The following is an 18,405-nucleotide window of genomic DNA, read 5'->3' as shown; positions in this document are numbered from 1 at the left end:
TGCCTTTGGGGATCAAATGCATAAAATCTTCTCTAAGATCAAGCTCCATAAGTTTTTGTTGTTTAAACTTAAGAGATTTATACATTTTTCAAATCATAGCAGATAGGAGAAGTATTGTAACATAATTGAATTTTGACAGTTGACAGATTAGCAATAATGGTGATTAGTTAGAAAAATAGCCTGAAAAGGCAAAAGAAGAAAATGCAATTTGGTTTATTTATATGCAAAAACCAAATAATTTATAACTATAATGATTTAAGGTGTATACCCTCTTCTCACACTCTTAGAGCTTTCTTTTCTTACCCTTTGTGTACATGATTTTGGCCAAGTGGAGTATATTTACAGACATCATCCATTCATACATATATTTACACTTCTCAAGATTTCTATGCTAAATTTCTATGCTAAACTAAACATAGACATACACACTGATTTCTCTCTTATATTCTTTGCTTCTGAAGCTGGAATGAATTGATGATCTTTAACTTTGTGTATGGAAACCTAGATGCCAAACACCAAGGAGTGCTAGTTACATGAATAGTGCTTATAAATACTTGACTGTTTTAATGATAAAGGATGGCAGATTTTTTTCTAAAGTCTTAGTACATTTTATAATAATAATTTTTAATATAAATATTTTATCTTTTTCTATTACGAGAATATTGAATCTGATAAATTAGTGTTTTTAGGCATGTAAATTTCCTGCTACTAATCATGAAAAATGATGTGAAATTGCTACATAAACTTAAGTTGTTCTGAAATTATCTTGATTAAGTTATTGATATGTTCATTTCCCATGTTACCCAACCTTGATTTTTTTGAGTGTGATGGTCCTCTGTGCATTTTCTGTAAAGGTTAAGTATGCCTTAAATAGCTTTGGTAAGGATTACTTTGAATTTTAGCAGTGCACCTTATGTTAAATTCCAGCTTGGAGTATCACATGCCTGTTCTATTCCATTTTTCAAAAGCAGCCACTTGCTAGTGTTTTATTTGAACTCTTGAGTTGTTTGTACTATTATATAAGGGAGAACATATTGCATTTAAGAGACCAATTTTTCCCAGGGTGTAGAGTTACTTGTATTGTATGAAGTTCTACTCCAAGGAGGGGGAAACAACTTTGTTTTCTCTTCTCTTTATATTTCCCCTTGATTAGAGATTGCTAACTATTTTTGTGCAAAGGGTGGAAGAAGTAAAAATTAAGTTATTTGAAACTTGTCATATATCTTTTAGTTTGAATTTCAGTATTTTGTTCATCCAAAAGTATGAAATAAATTTATAGTTTTAGTTATTTGATTGAAAAAGGATTCTCATAAATTCCAGCTTTTATCGTATGATCAGATTTTTCCTGGACAAATAAAGATACTTACTGTTGCCAATAGAGTTTGGCCTAACTGCATGCTAGATACTAGTGATTGGTTTGGAAATAACGACTTGGCTTGTCCATTCTTGTCCCTCCCACCAAAGTTAACCTCAGCAGAGGACTGAGAAAGGTTTGGTAGTTGAGAATAGTTCTTGTATGCTCTGAGTTTCCTGGGCTTAGCCAGAATTTTGCATGCAAGGCTATTCTTGTGGTTTTTCTAGCTGGGCCTAAACCAAAAGGCTTTGGAAACCTTGCAAGAAAACTTGTTCTAATATAGATTTAAGACTTGCCTTTATATTGTGACTGGATCATCAACCTGATAATTAAAGGAGTGAAGGGCAAGTCTTTATTCTGTATTGAGGATATAAATTTCAAATTTCTGTTTCAGAACAGACCTTGAAAAATCCCTTCATTGATAAAGAAATATTAAGTGAGTAGGGTTTATTTAGTTATTAGTTCCTTAAGACGTGTTATTTTTTGCTTATCTTGTGAAATGCTCTTTAAATGTTATGGGTTCTTTTTTGTGATTAATTTTGATCAAACTTGGAAATTTTATCAATAGCAGCTCTGTCCCACTTAGAAATTATTATTAATTATAGCTTTCTTATTATTATCATACAAATTCAGTCATTTCTAACATAAATATCTTTATTCTTAATAATATTGTCTCTCCATGTTGACCAGAATGAGGTTTGACCTGTTCTGTTGGGGTTGAAAGTTTTTTCAGATCTTCTTTTTATCTAAACTTATTCAACAGGTTTTTACCTCTAATAATAATGCTAGAAGAGTGATTAGTAGTAGCTATAAAGAATGTCATTTCTGTAACTATTGTAGTTAATGTAATAGATCAATTATGTGGATCTCAGTCTTAATGAATTGAATTGTCATGAGGGTCTATCTGGATTCAGGCATTTTTAGTTTTAGATATTGCCTGAAATAATCTTATGTGTTTCTTAATTAGACTTTAGGGGAAAAAAAAAACTTTAGTGTGTGTTACAGATATATTTTTATTCATTTTTAAAAAATATTTTTATTGATTTTAGAAAGGAAAGGAGATGGGGAGAGAGAGATAGAAACATCAATGATGAGAGAGAATCATTGAATGGCTGCCTCCTGCACACCCCCTACTGGGGATCGAGCCCGAAACCCAGGCATGTGCCCTTGACCGGAATCGAACCCGGGACCCTTCAGTCTGCAGGCTGATCGATGCTTTATCCACCGAGCCGAACCAGCTAAGGCATTTTTATTCATTTTTTATTGGTCACCAATTTTCCATTTAGTGAAAGGATACATACCATAGTTGTTAAGGCAGAAAAGATACGTATGCAAAAACTACTTTTAAGTTTTTAATTTTTTTTGCCTGTTTGAAATGATATAAAAGTGGAATGGTTAACTTTATTATTTTCTCTCAACTATAAAACACAGACTCTGAAAAAGGAAAGCAGAGATGTAAGAATCAGCAACATTTGGGAAGATAGCATTTTCTAATTAGTGTATAACCCAGTATCAAAATAGAAGGCTGGTTTTGATTTTATCCTTAAGATCTAGTTATTCAGCTTTGGGGAATCTTGATATATGAGAATATAAATTTTATACTAAGGATAAATTATGAGAGAATAGAATGATTTTCCATAATGTTTTCAGAATACCTTAATTTTGACAGGGTAATGTATATTCAGTACATAATTCAAAAGACATGCAAGTGTGACTTGCAAATAAATTTTGCTCCCATTGCTGTCTGGGTATGAGTCCCAGGCTTTATCTTTTCCAGAGGTGAGATAAGTTACTTAAAATTATCATGTGTCCAATTTTCAGTGCCTTGATTGTCAAATCGCTTTATAGCAATGAGAAAAGAATTCTATCTATAATCCAGATACAGTGTGATTTAGTCCATGTAATCAAAAGCAAAAGTTCAAAGGTTATCTTGTTTTGATGTTTAGCAGGATATTCACATGACTAAATGTTCTTGGTAATTATTCCTCTGTAACAACATAATGTGGCCTACTATTCAGCCAGAAGCACCACTTTGTGCCGTCTTATACTAGTCAAATACTTCCATACCAGCTAGTATATCAGCAAGTCCTCTGAGCCACTCTCATGGTGTTGTCCCTCCCCCAGGGGCTTCTGCCTAACCCCACACAACCCTGCTGGAGCCAGCACTGCAGGGACCTCTGGCACCTGCTCCAATCCAGGCAATGGCACTTCTAATTGGTGCCCAACCCCCAGTGGATTTTATGGTTAATATTTATCTGGAAAAGAAACCAGTTGAAGTATCTTACATTATCATCTAAGTTCACAATGTTATTCTCTTTATCATTAAAAAAAAAAAAGTTTAAACTTTCTCAATTGTCTTCTAAAAAATTGATTTAAATGAAACTAAATTTTCTCAATGTTAATTGCTTTTCAGTATGAAAAAAATTTTCCTTCTAATCTTTTTGATCCCTATTTGACTAATGGATCTTGATTAATTTGGAGGAAAATTCTTCACTTTAATGGTCTTAAATCTAGTAATTTAAAAGATGTTAATCCTAACTTAGATGAGTTTCATTTGTCATGAACAAGTGAGGAATTTAGCTTAAAAATCAACATGTTTCATTTTAAAATAACTTATAATTTCACAGAAGTCCTTTATTCCTTCATCATTGGCAGTGAAGAAACTCTTTTATTCTCATTGACTAGATAAAGAATGTGAGACATAGAGAAGCAGTGCCTTGATCAAACACGTATAAACAGAGGAGGAGTTTTAAGTAAGCACCAGGTCCCTCAAAGCGTGATTCAGGGCTCTATTCAACAAATTATATTGCCTCCTTGGAATGTTAATGCATGTGTATGCAGGCCAAATATTTCTGACATCCTGATGGGCTTCTCTTTTTCCATGGTCTCTGATATTTCTGAAAATGAGATGCAAGCATCTTTAATGTTTAAAAAACAGGTGTTTCATTTAACCCTATGAAAGTGTAAAGATTGTTTTAGCGCTCTCTCTCTCTCTCTCTCTCTCTCTCTCTCTCTCTCTCTCTCTCAATGAAACTGCCACTCTTACTCAAGTCACAAGGAACAATATTGTGGCATCTGAGGGAGAGGCATATCCACATGGCAGCTTTTCAGAAGTTTAAAGTATCTGGAAGGCAGACATGCAGAGGCTTTGTGCTGTACTTAATTTTAGAAACTTCTTAATTTTAATGTGTTGTCCATGGCACAAAAGAAATTTTCACTGGGAGACTTTTGTGGTGTTTGAGGTAACAACTCTTATGTTACTAGAATCCCTTAACAACAAGGCCAACGGGAATGATTCCCTCAGTTCTGAGGATTTTCTTTGGCTTTCAGAGCCTCCAAAACACTTTATAGCATGGCTAGACTATATTGGATTTCCATGTTTAGATCTACACCCATAATTTAACATTTTTCTTTTTTGACTTGTATAGTACCTCTGCACTGTAACTCAAATACATAGAACAACCTGGGGGTCACTGCAAATCCAGATGCTTGAGATCTGTAACAGGGTCGTTTTTCAGCAGCCTCAACATGACCTTGTTACTTTTTCTTTTTTAAATTAAGGAAAAAGGAAGGGAGAAATCTTTTTTGAATTCATTTTTCCATAATTTTTGGTCATAATGTCTTTGTTGTTTTCTAAAAAGAAATATGTCCAAATCCATTACCATACCTCCTCAGATATCTGAAATTTGGTCTAGAGAAACATGTACCTTCATTCTCCCCAAGGGTTGAATTTACAGGGTCTGAATGTTGCCTAAGTTTTGCCAGCCTGGGTAACAGGTGGCCAGGAACTTGAACTTGACTTTGGAAACAGTTTTAAGTAAATGAAAGCCTTAAGTCCGGATTGAAATCTTTCCCCTCTAGAGCAGCGATTTTTAACCTTTTTCATCTCATGGCACATATAAACTAATTACTGTAATTCTGTGTCACACACACACAAAAATATTTTTTACCAATCATTAGGTGTAATTTTGATTTATTCACACCAGACAGCTGTTGTTATATTGGCTGTTGTCATTTTTTTATTTGCCAGTATAAGGGAAAACAGGCTAGTCAGTACCCCTGACTAAGTACTCAAGTATGGGTGGTGGTTTTATAAATTTTTTTATTGTTGACACTATTACAGATGTCCTCCATTTCCCCCTTTTCCCTCCTCCACTCAGCCACCCCCCCCCCACACACACACACACACCTTCACCACATTCTTAATCTGTGTCCATGGGCTGTGCATATATGCACATACATTCTTGGCTAATCTCTTCCAGTCCTCCCTCCCTCCTCCCCTCTGAGGTCTGTTTGTTCCATGTATCCATGCCTCTGGTCCTGTTTTGGTTATCAATTTATTTTGTTCATTAGACTCCACATATAAGGGAGATCATATGGTATTTGTCTTTCTCTGATTGTCTTATTTTGCTTAATAATTTTCGATTTCAGCCTGGCCAGTGTGGTTCAGTGGTTGAGCCTTGGCCCATGCACTAAGAGGTCACTGGTTCGATTCCCAGTCAGGGCACATGCCTGGGTTGTGGGCTCAATCCCCAGTAGGTGGTGTGTAAGAGGCAGCTAATTGATGATGTTTCTCTCTCATTGACATTTCTATCTCTCCCTCTGTCTTCCTCTCACTCTAAAATCAATAATAACATATTAAAAAATAATAATACTAATCTCCAGTTCCATCCATGCTGTCTCAAAGGGTAAGAGTTCCGTCTTTTTTACAGCTACATAGTACTCCATTGTGTGAGTTATCACCTCACACCTGCCAGAATGACTACCATTAGTAAATAAAAAATCAAGTATGGGTGAGGCTATGGAGAAAAGGGAACCTTAGTACACTGCTGGTGGGAATGCAGACCAGTAGAGCCACTGGAAACTGGTATGGACTTTCTGCAAAAAAATTAAAATTGGACTGCCCTTTGACCTAGTATCCCACTTCCTAAAACACCAATTAGAAAGAATTTATGCATCCCCAAAGTGCCTTTTGACCCAGTGATCCCATTTCTGGGAATATATCCTAAGAATCCCAAAACATTAGTCAGAAAGAATATATGCACCCATATGTTTATAACAGTGTTATTTATAATGGCCAAGATCTGTAAATAGCCCAGGTGCCCATCAGTAGAGAAGCAGATAAAAGAGATGTAGTATAACATGTTTTAACAATTCTTGTGGCACATCATTTGAAAATAACTTCCTTAGAGAATTATACTTTCTAGTCCTTTTACACTATACTTATATTTACTTTTAAATTGAATTAATTGGGGTGACATCCTATATAATAAAGAGCTAATATGCTAATTAGACCAAACAGCCAAACTACGGTCTGGACAACCTTCTGCATGAAACCGAGGCTGCGAGGGCTGGCCAAGGCAGCTTAGTTCACTAAGCTTCAAATTATAACTGCCAAGTTCAGTTACCAAATTTGCATGAATTTCATGCATCGAGCCTCTAGTTGGGTAATAAAATTATATAGGTTTTAGGTGTACAATTCTATAATACATCATTTACATATTGCATTATCTGCTCACCACCCAAAGTCTCGTCTCCTTCCATCACCATATATTTGACCCCCTTTACCCTCTTCATCCTAACCACCATACTGTTATCTGTGTCTATGAGTTTAATTTGTTCATTTGTTACTTTCTATTTTATATCCTACATATGAATAAAATAATATGGTCTTGTCCTTTTCCACTTGACTGACTTCACTTAGCATGATACTCTCAAAGTCAAGAAAAAAACTATTTGTTGGGACAATGGGGTGTAGTTTGGTTTGCAGTAGTCTGCTGTGGCTCTACTTCTCTACTCATTTAAATTCCGTCATATATTGGTTTTGGGTGGTGTTTGACCTAATATCTTTTCTCTGTGAATCTAATAATTGTAGAATTTATGACATATTTTCCCTTCCAAGGAGTTTGTAGTCCTTCACACACTCTATTTACTCAAAATTTATCCTGTAGAGTAGAAAGAATGGACATTTCTAGTCTAAAATAACAACATAAAATGTTGAAATCCTTGGTAGAGATTAAATACACTCAGCAACAAATTTGGTAACTGAACTTGGCAGTTATAATTTGAAGCTTAGTGAACTTTTCAATGAATATTGGTACCATTCATACTGTGATTTTTAAAAAATACTAATCTTAATACAGGAATCATTAATTACTAAATAGCTATTGCGTGTGTCTACTACTACTGTGTGCAAGGAACTCTATAAGAAATTGTGTGTGATAAAGAAAATGAGTAATATATAGTTCCTATACTAAAGGAACCTACAATCTTGTTCACATCTGTAAAATTATTGTTAAAGAAATATGCTAAATAGCTTTCCTCAGTTTCCTCAGTAAATTAAATTCCCTGGGATGATACAGAAAAATCTCTGAAAGAACTCTGGCTAAAACCTAAATATGTTGAAAATTAATAAGACATTCCCTGCATTTGGTAGCTTTTTCTTTCATTATACAATGTTTGAATACATCTTTGTTTTACTTGGTTTTACACATTGTGAGTTTCAATGCTTTATGTATGTTTAAAATAGTTTTAAAATATCATGTAAAGGAAAAAAATTATTTGATATATCTTTCTTTATTCCTGTATAAGCCCATGGGAAGGCTTCCTTGTATCTTTGATATCTGTAGAGAAATGACAGACAAAAAGTTAGTAAATTGCAGGGAAATGTTAAGATTAACATTTATTTTATATTTACAATATATGAGAAATTTAAAGGTAATTATTATGGTGTTTTACATTGGAAAATAAATATCCAATTATATAATGACTAGGGGCCCAGTGCATGAATTTGTGCACCTTGAAAGGAACTGTGGGCCACAAGGATGCGGTGGGCACAGGGGTAGGTCTTGGCCCATCCTCCGTGTCCCTGCCCGGCCCTCCTGCCACGGCTTTTGGGCCCTTCTCTACTGGCAGTACTACTCCCACTGCCACTGCTCCCATGCACTGACAGCACCAACCCCACTCGCACCCCCTGATGGTGCGGAGGGATTGGGGCTGGTGCCAGCAGCGGGTGTGAGCGGGGCTGGCTCCAGTGGGTGTGAGTGGCAGTTGCTGCCCTGATAGCCCCTCAGGAGCAGGTATAGGTAGAGAAGCCCTCAGGGGCGATTGGGGTCGGCAGCCACTGCTCACACCTGCTGCCAAGCGATTGGGACTGGTGCTGGGTGCCGGCAGTGGGTGCGAGTGGCGGCTCCAGCACCGGTTGCGGGTGCAAGCGGGACCGGCGCTGGCAGCAGGTGTGAGTACTGGGCAGGACCGCGGTGTGTGGGAGCAAAGAATTTTAAGTAACTACCAGAGGCTTTCCCCGATGACAGCGACTGGCACCCCACCTTGTTCTGGCGCCCCCGCTCACCTACTCCACCATCCCACTGAGGCCAATGCCCGCCATGTTCCGCACACGCCCCCTGGTGGTCAGCGCACATCATAGCGACCAGTTGTTCGGTTGTTCCAGTTGTTCTGCCATTCGGTCTTCTTGTATATTAGCTTTTTATTATATAGGATATCTCAAGCCATAAAAGCAGGTGGCTAGTACCAGATGTGTACTTGTATGTCCAAAATGGTTAATGTTCTAGTTGTGAGGATAGTTTTTAGAGTATGGCACTAATAATCCCACTGTTGAATAATATAGGACACATTTTTAAATGACCTTGTTATGGCACACAACTCTTTTAATATCTGCTACCTGCCCCTTTGTACCTTCTTGCATTACTATTTGCCTCCACTCTTAGTCAAGCTACTCTTATCTGTTTAATGTTCTCAGTGTGTAACAGTGAACCTTATAAGCAGGCTTTGGACATATTTTCTTTCTCTGATACACACTTTGCATATACCTATAGTGTTTGGTTCTCTAGAGATTGTTTCTCTTTAACAAAAGAAATAATTCAGTAAGAACATATATTTTTGTAATATTCATGTTCCCAGGACCTGCCTTTATGTCTCTTTTGTAGATGGTTGGATTTAAATAACTGAATGGGACTAAGACAGGAGGTTTGAACTATAGGAAAGGCTGGTTACTTATGTATAGCTTTTCTCCATGGTCCATAACCACAGTTTTGGCTCTTAGTTGGCTTGTTATCCTATAGTGCTTGCCTCTTTTAAGTTTGAAAGAAAATGATTATATGGTGTATACATCAATCACTAGAGGGAAAAAAAATATAATATTCAATTGTGTTTCTTAAATACAATGAGAAAATATTTTATTTCATGAACTTACCTGTACCCCCAAAGGATATAATCTACTAAAAATTACAATTGGGTATTTAAAATGTGGTAGTATCTGGAACCATATCAAATAGGGAAGTGCAAACAGTTCTTACCATTAAGCTAAAACAATTGTCATATCCCAAGTCCACAAAAAGACTGGCATTTTTCTCTATATAAAAGATGCAGTGACTGTACCCAAGGAAATTGTGTCTAACTATACTGTTCTTTAAATATTCTGAAGTCCAACATATAGTATATTATATTTTGCCAAATGTAAATTACAGCTTTGCATTACTTAGTCACAGTTTTAGAGGTTACATTTTGGTGCCTTATATAAATTAATTATTATGGAATCTTTAAAGGACATATACTGAAAGGGTAAAGCAGTTCTTTCATATATATACTAGAGGCCCAGTGCACAAAAATTTGTGCACTCGGGGGGGTCCCTCAGCTCGGCCTATGCCCTCTTGCAGTGTGAGACCCCTCAGAGGATGTCCACCCCAGTGGGGACCCTCAACCCATGGAGGTTTGGCCAGCCTGGGTGAGGGGCTGATGGCTGTTTTCAGGCTGGCCACACCCCCTTTAGGGTGGGGGGTCCCCACTGAGGTGCCTGGCCAGTCTGGGTGAGGGGCTGAGGGCGGTTTTCAGGCTGGCCAAGCACCCTGGCGATGTAAGCTCCCAGCCTCTCCTTTTTTTTTCTTTTTTCTTTTTTTTTATTCTGGGATTTATTTACCTTCTATAATTGAAACTTAGTTGCCTTTAGCGGAGGCCTGCGGAAAGCTTGGCTTCCTCCATTGCCAGGGGCAACCCACTCCTGCTCGCTCCAGCTCCGTGGCCATGGCTGGCTGAAAGCAGGTATCTGGGGTTTGTTTACCTTCTATAATTGAAATTTTGTTGCTTTCAGTGGAGCTCAGAGCTGGGCCATGGCAGGCGGGAACCTTGGCTTCCTCCATCACTGGAGCAAGCAAGCCTCCTGCTCGCTCCAGCTCCATGGCTGCCGGCCACCATCTTGGTTGGGTTAATTTGCATATAGTTGCTCTGATTGGCTGGTGGGCGTGGCTTAAGGCATAGCAAAAGTACAGTCAATTTGCATGTTTGTCTTTTATTAGTATAGGATTAGAGGCACGGTGCATGAAAATTCATGCACTGGAGGGGGGGGTCCCTCAGCCCGGCCTGCCCCCTCTCACAGTCTGGGAGCCCTCAGGGACAGGAAGTGACCCAGCGATCAGGAGAAGGCGACACCCCATCACACCTCTGCTGCTGTCACTGCTGGCAGCACAAGCCTCAGCCAGCCCTAGTTACCTGAGCCTCGGGTGACCCTGGGAGGCTGGGCAGCTGCCATCTAGGCTTGCCTGCACCTCGGGCAGGCCCTGGGCAGCTGCGGGGCTGAGAGGACTGGGAGTCTCTGGAGGCAGGCATGTGGAGAAGCCGGGCCCGCACCACCATCTTTGAGGATGTGGCAATCAATTAGCATATTCCCTCCTTATTGGCTCTGGGCACTGCCATATTTGAGGGTGGGGCAATTAATTAGCATATTCCCTCCTTATTGTCTGTGGGCGCCACCATCTTTGCAACAGTGTGAGGGTCAATTAGCATATTCCCTCTTTATAAAGTAGGACTAGAGGCTCAGTGCACTAAAATTCATGCACTGGGGGAGTTTCTCAGCCCATCCTGCCCCCTCTATCAGTCAGGAGCCCTCAGGGGATGTCCTACTGACAGCTAAGCTGCAGTCTGGTCTCCCTCTGCAGAAGACAACTGGGCTAATCATGTGAAAGCGCCGCCCCCATCACCCCGCTGCTGCTGCCAGTGCTGGTCGTCTCAGCTTCTTTGTATTTTGATTAAACCTCATTCAGAGCTCTATTTCCTTTACTAAATTTACTACTAATTCTGCAGCTTCAGAGTGGTGACTATTGAATTATAGGAGTGGTAGATCATCAGACAGTCTAACATTTGCAAGTGAAAGTTAATTATCTGAAAATTTGAGGCTTATCCAGAGGTTCAAAAAGTATTTTATCTTAATGTTATTTAAATGCATGCATATTTATTTAGCTTCTTAATGCATATTGTTTTCAACCACGTAAATCTTATTTTCATAACAGATATTATTTAAGAGATTTGGCTTTTTTTTTTTTTTTTGGCAACTGTGCCAAACGTCTGTTTTCTATAAGACATGTGTCTGTTTCAACTTACTATTTCGATTATGAGTAGTTTATTATCCAGATAGACCTTCAAATATAGAATATTTGCTTAAGAGTTCTTACATATATGGTTGAATGCATATTTTAGAATGATTTGGGGTTTATAAATAGCATGTAAGATAATATTGGGAACATGTTTAATATAACATATAATGCTTTTAAAAAAAGGAAGGGAAAATATGATAATATTCTAAGTATCTCTAATAAGGAAGTGAGTGGGTGGAACGCCTTCAAATGCTGATTTTGCTTCTCTTACAACAGCAGGTCTTTGATTGAGGTTCCAGCATTTACACTACCCACTTAAGTTTGTCCAGTCTCCCAGGTTTTATTACTTTTTACGAAAACTGCCCTGACATTCCGACTGACTTCCACACATTGACTTATACCTTTTCACATTAAGGATGTGAACTTCCTGGGGGGCTGTTCTTTTATGTTTGAAATTGCTCAGACTTTCCATCTGCTTTTACTTGACTTGTGGTCTTGAAGATCATGCTTGGCCCATGGGATAGTACAGTGTGCCGAGAGGATGTAGAGTTTTGTCAGCCAGTGAAATATGTCTGGGTTTTCTTTTTTTTTTTCTTCTTTTTTTTCAGCAGCTTTCATATGCTCCTCATCCTGTGTGGTCTTCACTAAACTGAATTTATATTTAACAGAACTACTCACTCTCTTTATCATCTTCTATGACTTGGCCTTTTTAAGGAGAGGTGTGTGGAAGGAACATCTGGCCAAAAAAACTGTAGTCTTGGTAATAGGAAAACTTAAATCCAAAAGCTTAAAGTAGTGTTATATATGATTGTGCTTCAATACTCACAAATGTGAATTTTCTAATGCAGAAGTGGATCATATTTCAGATATGTGCAACTGTCAAAAAAATTCTCATGCCAACAGTAGAGTCCAAGTTTTGTCTCTGATCCAAATTACTTTTTTTGTTTATTTTTAGGCACTGCTACAGTCTTCAGTTAAGCAACAAGTAGAAGCTATTGAAAAACAGTACATTTCTGCAATTGAGAAACAAGCACACAAGTGTGAGGAGTTGTTGAATACTCAGGTAATAAAATTGCACATCCATTACATATTTATACGTTTCTTCTGCCTCTCCTCCCCGGAGAACTTTATAACTATTCAGTTTTGAACCATTTACTTTCCTTGGTGTATTTTGGAGCAAAAGAATATGTTTATGTAAACTCAGTATTAAAGTTAGGGGATTTTTATGATGGACTAAAAATAGGGCTAAAGGACTAAAATATATGCGACTTTCTCAAATTAATGATAATTCTTATGTTACTTTCTGGGTCATAATATTATTTATCAAATAAGAGAAGCAAATAGCTGATTTAAATTTGTTAGGGAATGTGTAATGATTTTTAGTGGTATAAGATTTATAAATAATATGTGCATTTTTAAAACTATTTATGCTTGAGTTACCTTTTGTTGCATAAAGACATTGGTTTCTATTTGAATTTTTCCACTTTTTTTCTTCCTTGATTTAATGTCTTAGAAGGCATTAAAGACTCTATTAGCTGATTTATATTAATCAATCAAGCATTAATGGATGTGTCATACTATAAATAATAATGCAAGAAATTCTCAACAATACTTTTGAGTAACAAAACTTGGTAGGTGAAAATAAAATAAACTTTATTTAAAGTTCCCTCAGTCCGGCCTGTACCCTCTCACAATCCAGGACTTTCAGGGGGTGTCTGACTGCCTGTTTAGGCCCAATCCCACAGGGGTCCCTGCGGGATTGGGCCAAAACCGGCAGTCAGACATCCCTCTCGCAATCTGGGATCACAGGCTCCTAACTTCTCACCTGCCTGCCTTATCACCCCAAACCACTTCGCCTGCCTGCCTGATTGCCCCTAACTGCCTCTGCCTGCCTACCTGATCGCCCCTAACTGCTCGCCTGCCTGCCTGATCATCCCTAACCACTCTGCCTGCCTACCTAATTGCCCCTAACCACTCACCTTCCTGCCTGATCACTCCTAACCTTCTCTGCCTGCCTCATCGCCCCTAACCACTTGCCTGCCTGCTTGATTGCCCCTAACCACCTCTGCCTGCCTGTCTCATCGCCCCTAACCACTCGCTGGGGGGCGGAGTCGTTCTGGTCTCTGGTTGTTCTGGTTGTTCCGCTGTTTCGGTCACTGGGGTTTTATTATATAGGATAGTCACAGCTTTATTGGTTCTTTGATTGGAGACACCTTAATCGATTAATCTTTAGCAGTGAGTATGACTAACATAAACTTTGCTTTAATACTTGCTGCAAGGCTGAACTTCGTTGGTCTTTGTTCCTCAGAGGCCTTCTCAGTTGTTTGTTTTACAGATTGAGGTTGGGAAGATGGCTGTGCCTCCAGGTCCCTAATTTTCTGAACTTTTTCTAGTGCCTGTAATACAGTTCTTGTGAATCATCTTTTGTTGTTGTTTTGTTAATCCTTGCCTGAGGGTATTTTTCCCATTGATATTTAAAGAGAGAGGAAGGGGCAGAGAGAAGGGAAGAGGGAGGGGGGAAGGAGAGGGGGGGGGGAGAGAGAGAGAGAGAGAGAGAGAGAGAGAGAGAGAGAGAGAGAGAGAGAGAGAATGAGAATGAGAATGAATGAATCCATGTGTGAGACACACATCGATTGGTTGCCTCTCTCGGGCGGGATTGAACCTGAAACCCAGTTCACTGGTACATACCAGTGAGTGGGAATCAAAGCCGTGACCCTTTGGTTAGAGGGCAGAATCCCACCTAGCCCCAGCTTTATTCTCTTGTCTATCTTTTATGATCCTTCACTTCTCGTCCCCCCAGGTTCACCCCCATGTCCGTGCTGGTGCAGCACATCAGTGTTTTGGTAATTTTTTTCATACTATTATAGGGATAATAAGTAAAAGGGTAGGTATCAAAATCCAAATTTTACAAGAATTAATGATAAATATTACTCTTTTTGTTTTACTTAACTTTATATGTAATTGTTATAAAACAATAACAACACTAATTTTATTACTTGTATAAGAATTGTAGTGTTCTTATTCTAATCCATTCTTAATATACCATCTGGATCACTTATGTCTCATTTTCATAAAATAGGCAGAAAAAGTGTGCCTTGAGACTATTTATCGGAGAGGAAAAACACCTTTTACTACCTGCTAATTATTGCCCCAAAGGTATATAGTGATATGTTGGCAGGTTGTGGCTAGCCATAAAATTATTTTTCTCTCTTACCACATACTTCACTTTTCTTTATTCTCCATATTTAGTAAATTTAAGAGAGTGAATAAAGCAGTGAAATTTTACATTGAAATCTACTAAACAGAAAATAATGAGGTTACTTGCTATTTCTCTTGAATATATTCTCTGAGAGAATAGACAGATTGTTATCCCCATTTAAAATAACATGTGATGTTTACATTAAAAAGAAAGCCACAGAAAGAACAGTCCTACTCAATTCTTCAGGAAAAATTTGTAATGATGAGGAGAAATTAGAACTTCTTAATTCCCATGTAACTTTTCTGTGTTTTCTAATTCCGTTATTTTGCTTTTTCCCTGTCACTGCTCTCCCTCAGTACAAAGATTACTCTTTTTGACAGAGGACATGTTCAAAGAGAACAGAAGCCCTAGAGTAGTGAAAAGATTGCTACTGTGCACCAACCGGCCAATAACATGTGCATGATTGCCTGTCCAGGCAAATTTTGATCAAGGAGCTTACAAATGAATATGGTGAAACATGGCCTGTGATCTTTTGAGGCATTTAAAAAAAATGAGCTAAGTACCTGAGAGTGGAAATAGAAAAGTACTCCTAACTTTCAAAAAGAATGTTTCACAAACTGGTGATTGTAATGATGGTCTCTGGCCTGATTCCAGATGGATTGCTAAAGAAGACTGGTAACTTCTGGAACCAAAATTGATTGGCTAAGAAAATATTGTCCAGCTAAAATTATCCTTTTGGGGGAGAGATTTGCTAGGCTAGTCAGTCAGTTAAAGATTATCTAAACTTTAATATATGAAGTCTCTCACAAGATCACTGGGAACAAAAGTGTGAAACATACATATGAGGGAAAGGGCATTAGATAAATAATTGACTAAGTAAGTGGCCACACCACATATATAAATATATGGAGTAATGTCAAGTTGTGGAATTGTCTGTAGTGAAATGCCACAGGGTACTATCTTCTTCCCTATTCTGCTCAGTAATGTTATTAATGATTTGGAGGAGAATATTGAAAGCATTTTTTCACATTTGTGTATGGCATGAAATTGTATTCAAAACATTTTTTGGAGACTGGCATAGTTGGGCTGTATCCAAAGTGAAATTCAAAAGCAATAAATATTAGCATTTATACTTAAAACTTAAGCATCAGAGGAGGACTAGGATCCCAGCCTAGCCACATAACATATATTTCACATTTAGGGGTTTTATTTAGTAAGTTTTAAAAGCAGGTTTTAAAAACTAATATAATTTTACTTTAATATAATTGAAATCAACTTTCCAAATGGGCGGCGGGGGGGGGCGGGGGGGGGTGGGCATTGGGAGGTGAGGAGAAACAGTGGAGTCCCACTCTTTTTGAACTTATATCACATAGTTCCTTTTAGTACTAGGTGTCATTTTTTTTAAGATTATTTTCAAATTGGAACATATTTAAAGGACAGTGAATATAGAGTTGAAGGGACATAAAAACATATAGTATGAAGAACAATTAAAGGCACTACTTGAATTAAGTTACCTATTTTGAAGTGTGTTATATGAAAAAATAATTGACTTATTTTGGATCATTCTAGGGTCAGTGTATTGAAAGCAGAGAGACTTTTTAACTCAACACAAAAATGCAAAGATGTATTAGGGTTCACCTAACTATATTACACTAGAAGCTCGGTGCATGAAAATTCGTGCACTGGGGGGGAATGGGGGTCCATCAGCCCTCAGGGGATGTCCTACTGATGACTTAGGCCCGCTCCCACCCAGGAGTTACCTATTTTGAAGTGTGTTATATGAAAAAATAATTGACTTATTTTGGATCATTCTAGGGTCAGTGTATTGAAAGCAGAGAGACTTTTTAACTCCCTCTGCAGGAGGCGACCAGGCTGATCAGAGGGAAGGCGCTGCCCTCATCACCCCGTTGCTGTTGCCACTGCCGACCATGGCAGCTGCGATGCCTGAGCCTCACAGCCACTGGGGCACATGACTGCCTGAGCTCCAGGACTCGAAGCCACTGTGGCTTTGCCCGGATGGACGTCCAGAAGACGTCTACCCTAATTAGCATATTACCCTTTTATTAGTATAGATTGATATGAAATTAGCAATATTAGACCATTTTTACCTAAAATAATTGCTATTTCATATGATTTAACGTATAAAGGGATAGTGATTAGTGTTTTCTCAAGGTAGCGCATTACTTTTCTCTGGAACAACCTTGTCACAACAATGACAGTCATTAAGTGGATAATTTGTGCAGGGGCTCTAAGCATTGGCTGAGTGGTCAGATTAAGTATTCTTTAAGTTCTGGTCCCAAGATTTTGTGATTCTAAACATTGAGTTTAATTTGCATTACCTGGGCATTTGCTGAATGGAGATCCAGATAGACATGGGCATGAGTATAGTTGACATTACCATTCTTGCCTTAGAATTTCCTCATTTGTCTATATACATAAAGACTTTTTACTATACTTAGGGACATGATAAAATATTTTTATTTAATGTTAGGCTGTTTACTTCAATCCTTAAAGGGAATATTTTTAAAAAAAATTTCTACCTTTACATTGACAATTTTTTTTAAAGCATGATTTTATTTCTATAAACCAATATCTTAGGGTTTTTCTTCAGAAAGATTAATATTTTTTTTAAAATATCACTCCAGATAAAATTAATTCCTTGGGTAGAAAAAATTTCTTATGAAATACTTTTTATTAACTTATAGAAGATAGAGTATTGAAAGTAGATTGCAAAAATAATATATATAAAGAGGTAATATGCAAATTAGGCCAGAACGCCTTAATGGTCACGACCAGCTCAGGAGGAGGGGCCTGGCATGGGCCCAGATCCTGAGAGAAAACAGACAGGGCGGCCCGTGCCCGGCCCTGGAACCAGAGAGAACAACACGCAGGGGAGCGGGCCCCCAGTCTCAGCCCCGAGGCCCAGTTCAGTTCTGATCAAGGGCATGTACCTAGGTTGCAGGCTCCTCCCTAGCTGGGGCCCACATCAGGGCTCATGCAGGAGGCAACCAATAGAAGTGTGCCTCTCACATTGATGTTTCTCTCTGTCTTTCCCTCTCTCTTCCACGCTCTCTAAAAATCAATGGGAAAATATCCTCATGTGGGGATAAAAAAAAAGAAAGAAAGAAAGAAAGAAATGTCATATCCTATGAAAGAGATATCTTGAAAATGCCTAGAGAAAGTTGTCATTTTTTTGTGGTGAAGGGTCTGGAGTCCATGTTGATGAAAACACCTTGGCAGCTGCAGTGGCCGGCAGTGGCAGCAGCAGTGGGGTGATGGGTGTGGCACCTTCCCCTGATCAGCCTGGTTGCCTCCTGCAGAGGCAAATAGGGCATCCCCTGAGGGTTGCCAGATTGTGAGAGGGGGCAGGCTGAGCTGAGGGACTCGCCCCCTCAGTGCATGAATTTAGTATTTTAGTAGTAAAATAACTGCTTATTATAGAAAACCTATCTACCCACTAAATTGCT

General features: G+C 38.4%; 1 protein-coding gene across 1 annotated transcript in view; it reads left to right on the top strand.

Annotated features, from left to right (window-relative positions):
- Positions 1 to 18,405, top strand: part of CCDC91 (coiled-coil domain containing 91) — a 277,441-nt gene that overhangs the window by 155,780 nt on the left and 103,256 nt on the right. Inside the window, exon 8 of the mRNA XM_081083709.1 lies at positions 12,695 to 12,802. Within this exon, the coding sequence (XP_080939835.1) occupies positions 12,695 to 12,802 (108 nt within the window). The remainder of the gene's footprint in view (positions 1 to 12,694; positions 12,803 to 18,405) is intronic.

The sequence above is a fragment of the Myotis nattereri genome, assembly GCF_964212035.1.
Source record: "Myotis nattereri genome assembly, chromosome: 2".
Taxonomy (NCBI): Eukaryota; Metazoa; Chordata; class Mammalia; order Chiroptera; family Vespertilionidae; genus Myotis; species Myotis nattereri.
The sequence above is the reverse complement of the archived record's forward strand: the minus strand, read 5'-3'. Positions and strand labels throughout refer to the sequence as shown.